This window comes from Parus major, chromosome 8, assembly GCF_001522545.3.
Source record: "Parus major isolate Abel chromosome 8, Parus_major1.1, whole genome shotgun sequence".
Lineage (NCBI taxonomy): Eukaryota > Metazoa > Chordata > Aves > Passeriformes > Paridae > Parus > Parus major.
The window spans coordinates 2,961,877-2,975,842 of record NC_031777.1 but is presented as its reverse complement, the minus strand read 5'-3'; the positions used below and the strand labels follow the sequence as shown (position 1 = coordinate 2,975,842).

Here is a 13,966-nt window from a genome sequence, read left to right as displayed (position 1 = left end):
GAATTGGTCAGGATATGCTTTGCTTAGTTGAGTCAAACGGGTGAAGTTCAAGAAATGGAGCTGTGGTTAGAAACAAACATTTTATGTACAGCATTATTGTGTGAGGAGGAGGAGGATTTTCCTCTCTACATGATCAAGGGGTTGAAGGAGCAGTAAGGTTGCAAGTAATGCAGGGAAAGATGAAGTCACTTATCTAGAAGGCTGTTGCATATTTGGAGCTGTGATTATTACAAACTGCAGGATTCATTCATTTCAGTCTGGGTGCCCACTTTCCCTAGTTAATTTTTCCCATGTTGCTGCAAGTTCAGCTTGAGTTTTTAGTCAGCTTGAAGAGTTATGGGTATGATTTATCCTTCTGTTGTTTCTTAATTGCTGCATTGGAGGAATGAAGTAGTAGACTTCCTAAACAATTAATTTTGGTGGTATATTTTAGCTTTGTGTGTTTAATGTGCTTCATATTTGTTAAGGGAGCAGTAAATTGGTGCTGTGGAGGAGATGAGGTTTATGAGTAGCTGTGCATGTCCTTGTAATTACTTTTAGAGTTCTAAAATGATTTCCCAGGTAAATCCAAATCTTATTCTGAGACAATGCTTTCATCAACCTGCTTTAACATTAGTGGAAGCAAAAATTCTTCACAGTATTCTTGATGAGGGTTTTTCTGCTCAATGAAAGACATTAAACAAAGAAACTTTTCATTCTGATCTCATTTCAGGTATTTATCTGTCAGACTTGACATATATTGACTCTGCCTACCCCTCAACAGCAAGCATTCTGGAAAGTGAGCAAAGAACAAATTTAATGAACAACATTCTTCGAATTATCTCAGATTTGCAGCAGTCATGTGAATATGGTAAGCAAGTGTGTAAATATTACAGTGTTAAAGAGAAGAACTTAAAAAGCTTGATTTTTTTTTGTCTCCTGTGATGCAATTTAAGTAAGGGTGGACCCATATGAATGCCATTAATACCCTCCCTCATATTCTCAGCCCAAAAGTCTGGGTTTTTTTGAGTATTGTTGGTTAAGATTCAGGGTAAGGAGACAAAATAAAATTGCCTTTCTCTTACATCAAGCAAACTGCAGTACATATTTTCTGATGATAAATGTGTGGTAGTACATCATACTCAAGAGTAGTTTTACTGGTCTTTATAAGCTTGTATCCTTGTGTTCATAATTTTATGACTGAATTCTAAAAACAGGATTGCTTTTGAAATAGTACTTTTACTGGAGATAATAAAATACATTCAGCTTGTCTTCTGGACATTTATAGTTCAGTCCATAGATCAGAGCATTTATTTTTTTCTTCAAATATGGGTTCCCTCACTGTCCTCTTCCCATTCTAGTAAAGTTCTGCTTCTGTGTTTGTGATGGTGGAATGTGAATTAGCACAGAATTGTGGCTTCCCTGAAAGCTCAGTGTGAAGAGAGTGTGGGCTGTGAAGGAGTCCTCAGACAGCCCTCCATGACTGACAGGCCTTCAGTTTGACCAAGGATGTTGTCTTACCTTCCCCTTACATGTGGTCTGATGAGAGAAGTTGTATGAAGTTGTAAAATTTCAGTATCATTAGGGCCTGTAGTTTGTACCTCCATCTCACACAAAAAGGCAAGAGATCTGAATTTGTCCAGATAGATTCTGGTAAAAAACTTTGCTTACCAATGAATGCCAATGAATGCTGTCTGTTTTCCAGATATTCCTATGTTGCCTCATGTCCAAAAGTATCTCAACTCAGTTCAATACATAGAAGAACTACAAAAGTTTGTAGAAGATGCCAATTACGAGTAAGTACAAAATGCTCTAAACTGACCATAACATTACAAAATTACTTCTATAATTCAAAGCCTATTACTTGTGAGACTGCACTTGCATTGGAGAATTGTATTATATTATTTGGGTGTCCCTGCCCATGGCAGGGGTTTGGAACTAGATGAGATTTAGGGTTCCTTCTGACCTATACCATTCTGTGATTCTGTGATTGTGCACCTCAGACACAGCAGCTGCGAGCAGCTGTGGTTCCAGCAGGATGTTGTGCTCAAGGCACTTTCCCACATGCTGAATGGCAGATCTGCTCCCTTTTCTATGCCAGACTGCACCAAGCCCTTGCTTCAGGTCAGTCTGATCTGCTGAGAAACAGATCTGCTGCACTTTCTACATGTGGCTCACCTGTTCTGTTATTAAGAGGAATCCTGTGATTTGAGATGGCTTAAGTCATTCTTCATCAGAACAAAACCATCTGTGCATCCAGTCCCAAGTTTTTACTGAGAGTGACTTAAAGCTTTCACTTGCAAGATAGTACTTCATTTTATACTTTTCTCTTTGATTAGGTTATAAAGTGTGAGTAAAAATATAAGCACTTGATTTTTGAGAGGCAGGTTCCCATTCCCCTCTGTCTCTGGCTGTTTCTCCCAGCCTCCCACCCAAGATTTCTACTACATACTTAATTAAAAGATTATTACTGTATTAAGTGATTTGGCATCCAGCAAAACTGGGGGAGGGAAATCTCTGGCAAGAGACAGGAACTGAGGATCGGGAACACCCTAAGGCAAATCTGTTGCCTATGAAGGAAGGTTTTGTTCATTGGCTGATGTGCTCCAGGAGGTTCCCCACCCATTCCCATCCTGCCCGCCCGGGAAGTTTGTCACCTCAGAGGGCTTGAATTGGTTGCTTGTGCAGCTCCCTTGGAGTGGCAGGAGGGGGATGAACACACTTCAGGAACAGCTGTGCTTTGCCATTTAATAGCCCTAACTTGGATATACTGAAAGGCAGCAAATGGAGACCCTTCAATTTATGTCAGTTAACGAGGACTCAGACCCTTGGCTTCTCTACTGAGGTTTGTAAGTTGTTCTCTGAATGTCCTTGTGGATGCATCCAGCTTTAGCCTTTTCCTGGGATGTTCTACAGCCTGATTTGGGAAGTTTCACTTGTCCATCACTGAGAGTAAAGCTCTGTGGAGCTTTGAAGGAAGGAAAAAAATTGAAGGAAGGGGAAAAAAAAACCAACCCAAACCCAAGCTTCTTACCTGCACTGTCTCCTTTAGTACATTGTATACATGAATTCCACTCTCCACCTTCCTTCACTTTCACTGGGTTGGACTCACTAGCAGAGGGAATTTGATTGATGAAGGAGCTGCAGTCTCTTCATCCTGTACAATCCCTGTTTTGGTACCAGGGCAATGACTGGAGACGATGGCACATAAATCAAAAGCATGGCTGCTGTTCACAGAGTCTGGTTTTGCACTGATGAGTTTTGTACATCTCCAAAATGAATGTTTTTATGGTCACGGAGTGTATTTCAAGAATTGTTCTTACTTAAAGTGGGTCCTCTACTTCTCATCCCCCAAGGTGTCTGTCAGCAAAAAGGTCGAAGTTAGAGAACAGCAACTGTAGTTTGAATACATCTTTTTTCTTCCTAAAAGATTTTAATTGAAAAGATTCAATTATAAAATTGAAATGAATTGTTGCTATACTGTCTGAGAATGAGAGGGAGAGGAGCTGTCAAACTTTAAACTTTTTCTCCCCAAAATTAAATAGATGCTTTTTCAGTGTTAGTAGTTTCAAAGATTCTAATTCTGCAAAGTGTACAAGATACACTTCACCTTCCTGGAGTTATCTGATCCTATAGTCTGTCTTTGTGGGCCTGCTGGAAATGGCATTAAAAAGTTACAGAAAAAGCTTGAATTATGGCTAAAATCAATGTATTTTGATAATGTATTTCCAAAACACAGAAGATTTTGGCTTTTGGACCAGTAAAGATAAAAGGCTTGGTGCTTGGTACACTAGTGCACTTCATATAAAAATTTAAATTTTAAGTGTTCCCAGAATAAATATTTTAGCCAAAGTGAGGAGAGAAGATGTGTATTATTTTCATTTTTATTTTTACCACTTTTTATCAGGAATAGCAGTTTCAGGTGTGTGCCAGCCCTCTCAGGGCACTGCAGGTTCTGGTGATCTGTATGAAACAAAGGCAGGAAAAATCAAGTTTGAAAATAGTGTATGCTAAAGATAACTCTGTACTGTTTGTATTACCTTTGTAGTACTTCTTGCAATCACAGAATCGGGCAGCTTGCAATCATAAAATTAAAAAATTCTTCTTCACAAACTTATATTTTTATTTCCTGATAAAGTAATTTTTAATGTTTCTTTAATGCAGACTTTCATTAAAGATAGAACCAGGGACCAGCACCCCCCACTCTGCTGCTTCCAGAGAAGATTTAGTAGGTAAATGCTTAATAAATGTGAGAAGACTTGAGGTTGTCATGTGCATTATTTTAGAATTGCAGACATGGAAAATATTTGCCTGAGGCTATAAAGAAGTGTGAAGTTTAAACACTGCATGTTTGTAATAAAAAGTCTAAAGGTGATCTGTAAAGAAGGAATTGAGTCATTTTTTTAGGTTCTTGTATGCATTGTGGCACTAAGTTGTTAATGTCATTTGGGGTGAAGAGCTATTAAATATTCATTCTTTGTTGTGTCTAGACAGATGGGCCTTCATCTAAACTTTTCATGGCATAATACGCTTCCAAAAATGAACATTCTTCTTGGTCAATGCCAAAAGTGGTTGAAGGCAGGAGTTTGAAAATGTAGAATCAGTGGAACATGCCCAGTGCTGGTGTAGAGAATGCAGCCACCTTTAGGATCTGCAGAATACTTTTCACTGGATGGGCTGTTTGAGCTAAACATGTTTGGTTTTAATCCTGTGCAAAAGCCCTGAAGTGCAAGGGGTTTAATTATCAATAGATCAATGAGTTTTAATGCAGTTATCTCTTATAGAGGGAGTTTAGGAAGTTCTGTGCAGCTTTTCCATGATTAGTAATTCTGAAATGACTTGGGAATAATGTCTTCTTTCTTCCCAGGCTCTGAAGTCGGAGCATCTCCACAGAGTGGACGGAAGAATGTTGCAGCTGAAGGAGCCTTGCTACCACCGACACCCCCTTCACCTCGGAACCTGATACCCCACGGACACAGGAAATGTCACAGCCTGGGTTACAAGTCAGCATTAACCTAAAAATCCTGAGCTTTGTTTTTTTAAGTGGTGTATCATCCTTTCCATACAAAAGCTTTGCTTGTAAAAAGTAGCATGATTTTAGTACACAGTAGTTCACTTACAGAGCAATTTGTGGCCAGGGCCCAGAACTATAGTGCTGGTATCCCAACCAAGGAGAATTAATCAAAATAGGAATGGTGAATTTTTGATGATAAGACTAGTCAGTGAGTTAACCAGAATGGCTCTTTCTGAATGACAAAACAATCACTTTTTAGTAACCCAGTGCCATTGTAATTATTCAAAATTCAAAATTATATCACTGCTTTATTGGTATTTTTACGGGGAGACCTCCTTTATAGACTTTCTTTGTAGACTAACTCTGTTTAGTAATGGCTTCAGGCTTTTTTCCATATAAATGTATTTCTAATAATATCTCTATCATTATCTCATCATTTCCCTTGTCATATCTTCAAAATGCAAGATTGTAGCTACCCAGTAATGAATAACATCTATTATGTAAGTTTACCTTTAACAAGCTACAATGCCATGCTTCAGTTCAGTTGTTATAGAAGACAAAAATAGCATAAGATATTGAAAGTAATTGTTAATGTACTCCTGACTTCCTCTTTGTTACATGAGTTCTGTGCCAGTTTTAAAGCTGGCAATTCCTACCGATGATTTCTTTGTGCACAGTCACTTATGGCTTGGCTTTAGGGGCACAGTGCACTCAATCCTTCAGGATGTTAAAGCAGCTCCTGAGACACACCAAAGGCGAGGGAGGCTGTAACAGCTGTGTCCTTGTTCATTTCCAGTTTCATACACAAAATGAACACGGCGGAATTTAAAAGCGCGACGTTCCCCAACGCGGGACCGCGGCACCTGCTGGATGACAGCGTGATGGAGCCCCACGTCCCATCCCGAGGGCAGGCTGAGAGCTCCACCCTTTCCAGTGGAATTTCAATAGGTAGGAGCTGCAAACACACCCATGCACTGCCTGGGCTTTTAATAAAGGTTTTAGCACAGTTAGGTGATGACTGTGCCTGCAGCAGTGCTGTTCTGAAATCCTGCTTCTGTTGTAGAACAAATCTGAGAAATGTAGGGGAAGGAGGGTGGCTTCATTTATACAGCTTGAACTGAGGAATTATGAAAAAGAAGAAATTTTTTTGTTTTTTCCCCTGTTAGTGGTACTGCTTCTGATATTCCTCAATGGAGGTGGAAGGAAGTGTGGGACATGATTTTCTAGTCTCTTTTATTCCCTCACTAAATCGATTCAAGCTTTCAAAGTTTTATAGTGGGATTTCTATTTAAAATGCAATTTTGACTTGACAGTGTAAATTGCTGACAGTTTTAAGAGCATACTTTCTAAATGCTTCTGATTTTGACAGAAAATAGAAAATTAACTTTCAAATACTTCAAAATGTCAGAATCTACTGAATTTTGATAAATTACTTATCTTCATGTATTTAGGATGGTGCTTTTTTGAGAAGTTCTGCTTCCTGAGTTTCTTTGCTCTTTTTTCCTGTTGGACATAGAACTTTTAAGTGGAGGGAGGACAGGATACAAGTGCCTCAAAAATCCACCTGTTTGCAGGGTTGACAAATGGAACCTCTCACTGCAGTCCTTTTTCTCAGAATTGTTTGATAGAATTCAGTGGTGTTCAAATTTTATGCACTGATGGTGAAAGATCCTTGTAGTGCTTCACATTTCTTTGGATAACTGAATTTTAGAAGCAGTTTTGCCTTTTAGCCTTCGTGGAAGGAAACAAGGTTGCTGATTGTCAGATGATTCCTCTTTCAGGAGCTGTAAGGCTCCTTGAGGAGAAAGCCAGATGGAATTACACCCAAGTAGTTGTTCTAGGTGAACCTGTTCACATTCAGACAGCTTCCACTATTTAGTGTGCATTGCCTGTCTCTGTTCCCTGTGGGTTCTCTGCTGTGGCAAAGCTTTCCATTTTAAAATCATCCATCAGGAATGGTGTTTTTCCTCAGTGTCCAGGCAGCTTCCATTCCCAGGGCTTGCACAGTGTAGGAGAAGCAAGCTTTAGTCACCTTTGCTGAGATGTAGCATTGCCCTTTTCTCAGGGCAATGTTTTATGGATGTTCTCTATCTAAATACCTAAGAAATTCTCTGTAGTTGATCCTTTTTTTCCTGGGTGAATTATTTTTGTACCTCCATTAGAGCCTAGCAGGGAAAGTTTGCCAGAGCTGACAGGCAGGTTTTCATAAGGTACAATTGAGAACCAGTCACCATTTATATATTTTGGAGAATATAGGATTTTCCTACTTTGTCTCCTCTCTGAATTTTTCAGTTCTGTTCTCTAGCTCAAGCATGACCTGACAATCTGGAACAAAATTGCCACTTGAGAAGACTTGTATAAATGACTTGTAAAACAGGAACCTTGGGCATTTTGTGCCAGATCAGCATTTGTGCTTAGAAATTCCCCTCTCCCATTCTCTTTCACCTCCAGCCTGCCCATACTGAGTTTTATCACAGTTTTGACAGTCCAGCAGTGTTGTTATTTTTGCTGATTCTTGATGATGAAAATTTCAGTGACACAAAAGGTTGATAGAGGTGCTAGAAATACACATGGAAGAAGAGGGTAAGTTCTGGAGGTTTGCAGTATCTATTACTGCAGAATTCTTGGAAATGTAAGTTGTCTGGCATTCTGTGCTGCTGCCTCAGCAGGATTTAAGGAAGTTGATTGAAGCTGCTGAGTTCCTCCATCATGTTTGAAGTAGTCTGTTTACTCAGGACTTGGAATCAGTACAGTCACTGCAGCAGAGAGGAGGTTTATGGTATTCTACAACACAGCTTCAAAAGACGGTCAGGAAAATGTCTCCTGAATGTGTGTACTGAAAGGAGTGTTATTCCTCACCTTGCCCATAAAAGTGGATTTAAACCTGTTGCTCTAGAAACAGGACTACCTTTTTTACATATAAGCCTATATAGGCCTTAACTTTTTGGATAAATGATCCTTCTTCAAAACATGGACAGAGTTTCTGCTATGTCAGCACCTTAAATGTGCCTTTAAAGACAACTGTAATGCTGCTTTAAATCACTCCTGTGTTTTGAGGGCTCAGAGGTGTTTAGACCTTTCCAGTCCTTTCATATTGGAGGATGTGCCTCTGTTAAATATCAAAACAGCACCAGTGTAGCTACACTGTCCATGGGAATCCATCAGTGAGTCTGTAACCTAAAATACACATTAAAGCCATGATGGACATTTTGGTTATGTCGTGCTGGGAAAGGCTGACAGTCCACTGGGAATGGTGCAGAGCATGCCACAGGTTTTACATCAATGTCATTAACCTTTCACAATGAAGAATATATAACTGGGTGTTTTTCATTGCAATAAATTATTCCTAAAGCAGCAGTAATGCAGAAAGTGAAACAGGTGTGTTTGCTCAAAATAGGCAGATCTGTGATGTGACAGCCATGATCAGAGACCTTTATCAGATTATTTTCTTAATTTCAGCAATTGGAGGCTGATTATGTACATTCAACTCATTATGAAAACAAACAAACTCAAAAATATTAAAGAGAAAGCCTCTTTTATCTTGATTTCTTGTGCTTGGGTCAAAACAGTTCTTGTTCCTAGTGCTGTGGGATGGTGTTCCATAGCTGATGGTCATGTGTTATCTGTACCTCTGGTTCTGTATTATAAATTGGTGCTTGTTGTCTGGACAAAAGATTTTAAAAAGTGAGAAATCTTTTTTCCAGCACTGCCAGGCTATCCAAATAAGAAGGAAGAAACAATTGTGCAGTCCCCTATACAGTGTCAGATGGGAAATGTTCTCTTGCATTTAGGAATGTAACAAGATGAAATTGTGTCTTGTAAGTTTTAGACATTTATAATGTCGATGGCTGCATTTGAGGTGGTTACAATTGGAGCTCTTTATAATCACATAGAGAATTGAAATTCTCAAGGATATGATTCATCTCATAGGTGGGTGACTAAAAAGAGGTTATATGGCCTGAGTCCTTAAAACCCCACTTTATTTCTGTTGATTGCAGACACTTTTGAGAGACAATAAATGAAAGTACAGACAGATGAACAGTGCTGAAAATGTCTGTTTTGTGCAGACAGTCCTGAATAGCTGCTTTCAGTAAATTGGGACAGATGCTTTTACTTTGCAGTGGAAGTTCATTGAGAACCCCCACTCACTGCTATCAGCCTGGCCTAAAGCTACAACGTGGTTTTGTTCTTGGAGGGCTGTGTTTGGGTGAGGTCACTGTTTGGTGAGGTCACTGTGTACACTCTGCCCTCCTGAGGTGTGAGCATTGCTCTTGGCTGGGTTCAAGGAACCACCTGCAAACTTGTACCACCTGTTCTCCTGCCTGTATTTGCCTCCTGTCACCTCCTCACCTAAAAGTAGAATAAATTAAGATGATTTTACTAGGTCCTGGTTCCACATGGCTCTCTAGTCATTCCCAATTTTCTTACACTTTTAAAGTATTGATCAAGCATTCTCTTAAGTATCTTTGCAGGAATGTTCAGCCTGTTTCATTAATGTTCTCAGAAGCTTTGGATTTCCACCATTTCTTAGAATTTGGCTCTGCTGCGTTACTGGATTTCTTAAGCTGAGTTTGTTTACAATGGCAAATTGTTCAGATAATTCTTAGGAAGTAAAGGGACAGTGTAAAATAGGCCTCTCTTTTCATACATTGCTTCTGTGTGGCTTTCCTCCTCTTAGAGCATCTAACCTAGAGGATGCCAAGTTGTTTTGCTAAGGAAGTTATTCTTTGAGAGTGCTGTCTCATGTATACCACTTAAAAACAGATGTCAAGTTATGAACAGAGGAACACTGCTGAAGTTGAGATTGTAACTTGAGGTGTTTAAAAATTCAAAGGAAACAATTATGGATTGTGTTTGTAGCAGTGGTGGATGCAAATTCTTTTTAAGCTATTTTTTTTCCACTTATTTTTCCTAATCTACAATGATATGGATGAAAGCTCTGGAAAAACTAGAACTCTTGAACATTGGCCTTTGTGTGTTGCAATCACTGGAGAATAGCTTCAGCCTTTGTTTTAATGCAGTTGGAGGAATTAATGCTGCAGAGTCAAAGAAAGATATTTTAAATCTGTGTGAATTAATGTAAGAAAGTGCCTTTGTAAGAACATTTCTACATTTCCAAACCTAAACTGGCATTAAATACATATGAGAATATCAGCATTTTAATGAATTCCTCCATTAAGTCACCACCTCCAAGTTATTGAATTCTACAAGGGATTATATTTCTCTTTAAATAAGCGGGGTATAGGTGTAGGTATACAGTGTATGCATTTATTTTCAGGGGTCTTGGCAGCCTGTAGAGTAGGGAAGACCTTTACACAGCCAGTGTTTGTTTGATTCCTTAACCTGTACTGTGCTGTTCAGGTGTGTAGGACTCTGAGTCATCAGATCAGATCAGATTTCAGGTAGGGTTTCAGGCAGAAGAAATATATCAGGTTTATTTTTATATTTCCTTTATATGAGTGTATGGATGCCTGTCTCTTGCCTTAAATGTGGATACCTGGTTTTGCTATTGTGAACTACTACTTCTTTAGTGCTAGGATAAATAAAAACACTTTATAATATTAGAGGTTAAAAATGCACATGTGGGTGCCTGGATTTGAGAGGAGAAGATAGTCTAGCAACCCAGTTCTTCCCCAATCTTTCTTGGCTGTGTTTGGTCCAAGGCTCACACTCTGGATGTGTTGAAATCAATGTAGTTGTACAAACTCCCTTTTTCTGCCCCACCTTTATCCATCTGGTTATTTGCTTTTGCTGATTTTTCACTGTGAAACTCAGTGATGGTATTAAAAGTTTCTATCAATTCTCTGGCATGATATTGCTTGAGTCCTCTGCCAGAGTTCTTACCATCTGTATTTGGTTAACTGAGGAGCCAGAGTCGAGCTGCTTAAACTAAACCTAAATAGTTAAATGGTCATGAACCGTATATGAGGATTTGCAGTGTGGTTGTGAGCTCACCAAAGCAGAACAGAGCTTTCAGGGCATGGAGCCCATCTCTGTGGTGTTGTCTGGGCTGGGCTGTGCTGCAGCTGTTGATGTTCAGGCCTCTTGAGCAGTTTTGTGTGTTTTCACGGTAGAATTTCAAGCTCTGTCGGGTCCGTCACCAGCTCTGGAAACACGCTGTAACCAGAGCCAAGAGAGTGTCGATGACAGATTTGGGAAGGGGAAAGAATTTTTAGTCTGAAGACTTTTTAAACTCTTTGGGGTTGGTTTGTTTATATTAACACCTGTTTAACTTTGGGGACTAACTTCTGGATAAAGAAAGCCTGTGTTAAGTGTTCAGTATCCCCAGACTTGCTCCGGTGAGTGGGTGCCGTGACCAGGGGAGTGGATATGGGGCAGCACAGGCATTCCCTATCCCATAACTGGGAACCTCACTCTGTTTGTGTGGCTGGAGCACAGACACCTCACAGACATCCATCTGCATGTGCAGATGTGAGCAGAAAATTCACATCTGAAGGGAGCTGCAGTGCCGGGGCTCTCCCAACAATCCTGAACCTTCTCAGATAATCACCAGCACACTTAGCAAAAAAAGCCATCTTGCCAAATGCTGTTACTCCTAAGATAGGAAAAAAACTTCCTGAAGATTTGATTTTATTTCAATCCTGCACAAGAAATTTATTAGCAATGAAGAAAACTAGGAAGATAGTGTCTCGTGTTAAGTGGCTTCTTATATAAAGCCAAAATTTGTTTAGTACATTAACTAACAGAAAGGAATTATACTACCTAGGATTTGTTATTAAGTTTAACCTGAAGAACTTGCTTGAGGTTGTTGGAAAAACTCAAATATTGAGTACATACTTGAGAAGAATTTAAGAAGGTGATATATTTTTAGAGTACTGAATGAATGAAATATTTCCAGTTGAGGTGACACTCAAATAGTGCACTTAATGTTTAAACAGACTTGGCTGGACATCTAACTTTTATTAAGTTAAAAACAGTCCCTTTTACCTCTGTTTTGTTTTGGAAGGAGGGATGTCAGGTATTTTCTTTCACTTTTCAGCAAAGGGGTGTTTTTAGCATCAGAACTTGTGGCATGCAAAATATCTCCTAGAAGGTTTTAGAATCTAAAAAATTCCTGTTGATGTTTTTATATGGATGTTAGAAGAATAGTCAAAGCTAAAATTCAACCTTTTCCAGGCTTTTGCTACAATTTTTACAACTGTAGGAATCAATGTAAATGTTAAATCAATTGCTATGATGTTTTGTGCAATTTCTTTACAAATTGGTGTTCCTTTTAAGTGTAATTGGCAATTTCTGTATAGATTTAACTTTTTAAGTGAAATTTTTGGTTTACAAAGGCCCCAAATTCCTGTAGGTTTTCCTCACTGTACTGAAACAAGGATTGTCACTTTGTGGCAGGTGACATTTTAGTTCTTGTTCTAGATTGCTTTGCATTTTTACAAAGCAACACTAGCTTTTAAATCTTTCTGCAGTGTATTTAGCACAGCAGTTTAATATAACTTTATTTGCAAAGCTGATACAGTTGCCATCAAAATGTCATTTCAGGTAGAATTTTAATGTATCAGCCTACTTTAAATGCAAACAATAACTTCATAATACTGTCTTATTAGGGGATTTTAATTGTGTGGATTTATCATGTGGGCCTAAATTAAGTAGAGTTCTAGTCATATTAAATCTTGCTAATATAAAGTTAAATCTAAGCAGAAGTAAGAAAATAAATGAGATTCTAAGTATCCCTAATGCTTTCAGTCCAGACTGAATGACTTGACAGAAATTGCTGCACCATTTTGCAGGACAGATTGCTGCAAGTAACCACAAGGAAAACTTCAATTTTATGCAAGGAAAAAACTATTTTTAATCTTGGGGTTCAACTCTACCATCCTAATTGTCATTCCAACTGCTAAAAGGATTTCAGCATCTGAAGGTCTTACTGTAAGAGATTCTACCACAAACAACTTTCTTCAAAGACAATCAGCTGGGAGGTCTTACCCAAAATGCTTGCTTAAAGTTGTCCCTGAATTGTTACATCTGATTCTGTCTCCTCACCCCCAAACCATGCTACTTCTTAATTTGAAGAGACTTTGTGTATTGCCTTAGAAAGAATGTGATTGTGTTTTCATTAGGATGAAATAAATCACTGGGCTTTTCACTGTGATGCAGATTTTAGAATTTGCTGAAAGTATTGAGTGATACTCACTTCTTCCAGGCTTTGCAAAGACTCCTGCTGTAACAGCAGGCTCCACCTGGATGGGTTACTCCACTGGTTACTCCTTTTTTTCCCTGGGATAGTTCATGACTTACCTGGTAGTCTTTCTGTATAGAAAAGCCTGGAATAATGTGGAGTTCAACCCACACATTCTCTTTTCCACATTGCAGGTCAGGTGTAAACTGTGCTGAGCAGAACTTCTGGTTATTTTTATGGTCACTTCTTTGCTCCCCTGCCCTGTGGCACCTGAATGTTCTCAGATTCAGTCTGAGAGGGTCACAGAAGTGCAAGCATTTACTCAGCCATGGTACCTGGGTCTCTTTGGTCACTTGTCCCCACAGCTCCAGTAGAAGTGTAAATGACAGGAGGAGTAACTGTGCTGCTCTTCTGTGGACAGAGCTACCTGCTGCTGTAACCCTCCCAGCAGCTGGATGCTTAAGGGTCAGTGATCTGCAAATGGAAGTGTTAAAAACTTAAAGGCACTTCTAGAAAGTAATGCAAGTTACCTGTTGAGTATTTTACCTCCCTGCTTGCAGCCCTTTAAGCCTCTGCTGAAACATCACTTCTATATCTGGAAGCTCCTTCCCCTACACTGATGGCTCTTTCTGTAGTGTTGGTGTGAACCAGGTTAGGAAAAATTCAGAATAAGCTGAGACCAAATTATCTAGTGTCCCATAGAGATCATAGTAATACGTGGATGTTGAGCTAATGTTTGCAGAAGAGGCATCTCAGTTGAATTGGCTGGCAGATAAAGGCATGTATTTTCTCTTAAATTTTGCACAGAGGGAACTTCAGCCCATGCTGAG

General features: G+C 39.2%; 1 protein-coding gene across 3 annotated transcripts in view; it reads left to right on the top strand.

Annotated features, from left to right (window-relative positions):
• The window catches only part of RALGPS2 (Ral GEF with PH domain and SH3 binding motif 2), a 113,394-nt gene that overhangs the window by 76,529 nt on the left and 22,899 nt on the right, over nucleotides 1-13,966 (top strand). For all 3 annotated transcript variants that reach the window (XM_015636512.2, XM_015636513.2, XM_015636511.1), the window contains 5 exons: nucleotides 713-850; nucleotides 1,685-1,775; nucleotides 4,144-4,211; nucleotides 4,847-4,982; nucleotides 5,790-5,941. In XM_015636512.2, the coding sequence (XP_015491998.1) occupies nucleotides 713-850; nucleotides 1,685-1,775; nucleotides 4,144-4,211; nucleotides 4,847-4,982; nucleotides 5,790-5,941 (585 nt within the window). The remainder of the gene's footprint in view (nucleotides 1-712; nucleotides 851-1,684; nucleotides 1,776-4,143; nucleotides 4,212-4,846; nucleotides 4,983-5,789; nucleotides 5,942-13,966) is intronic.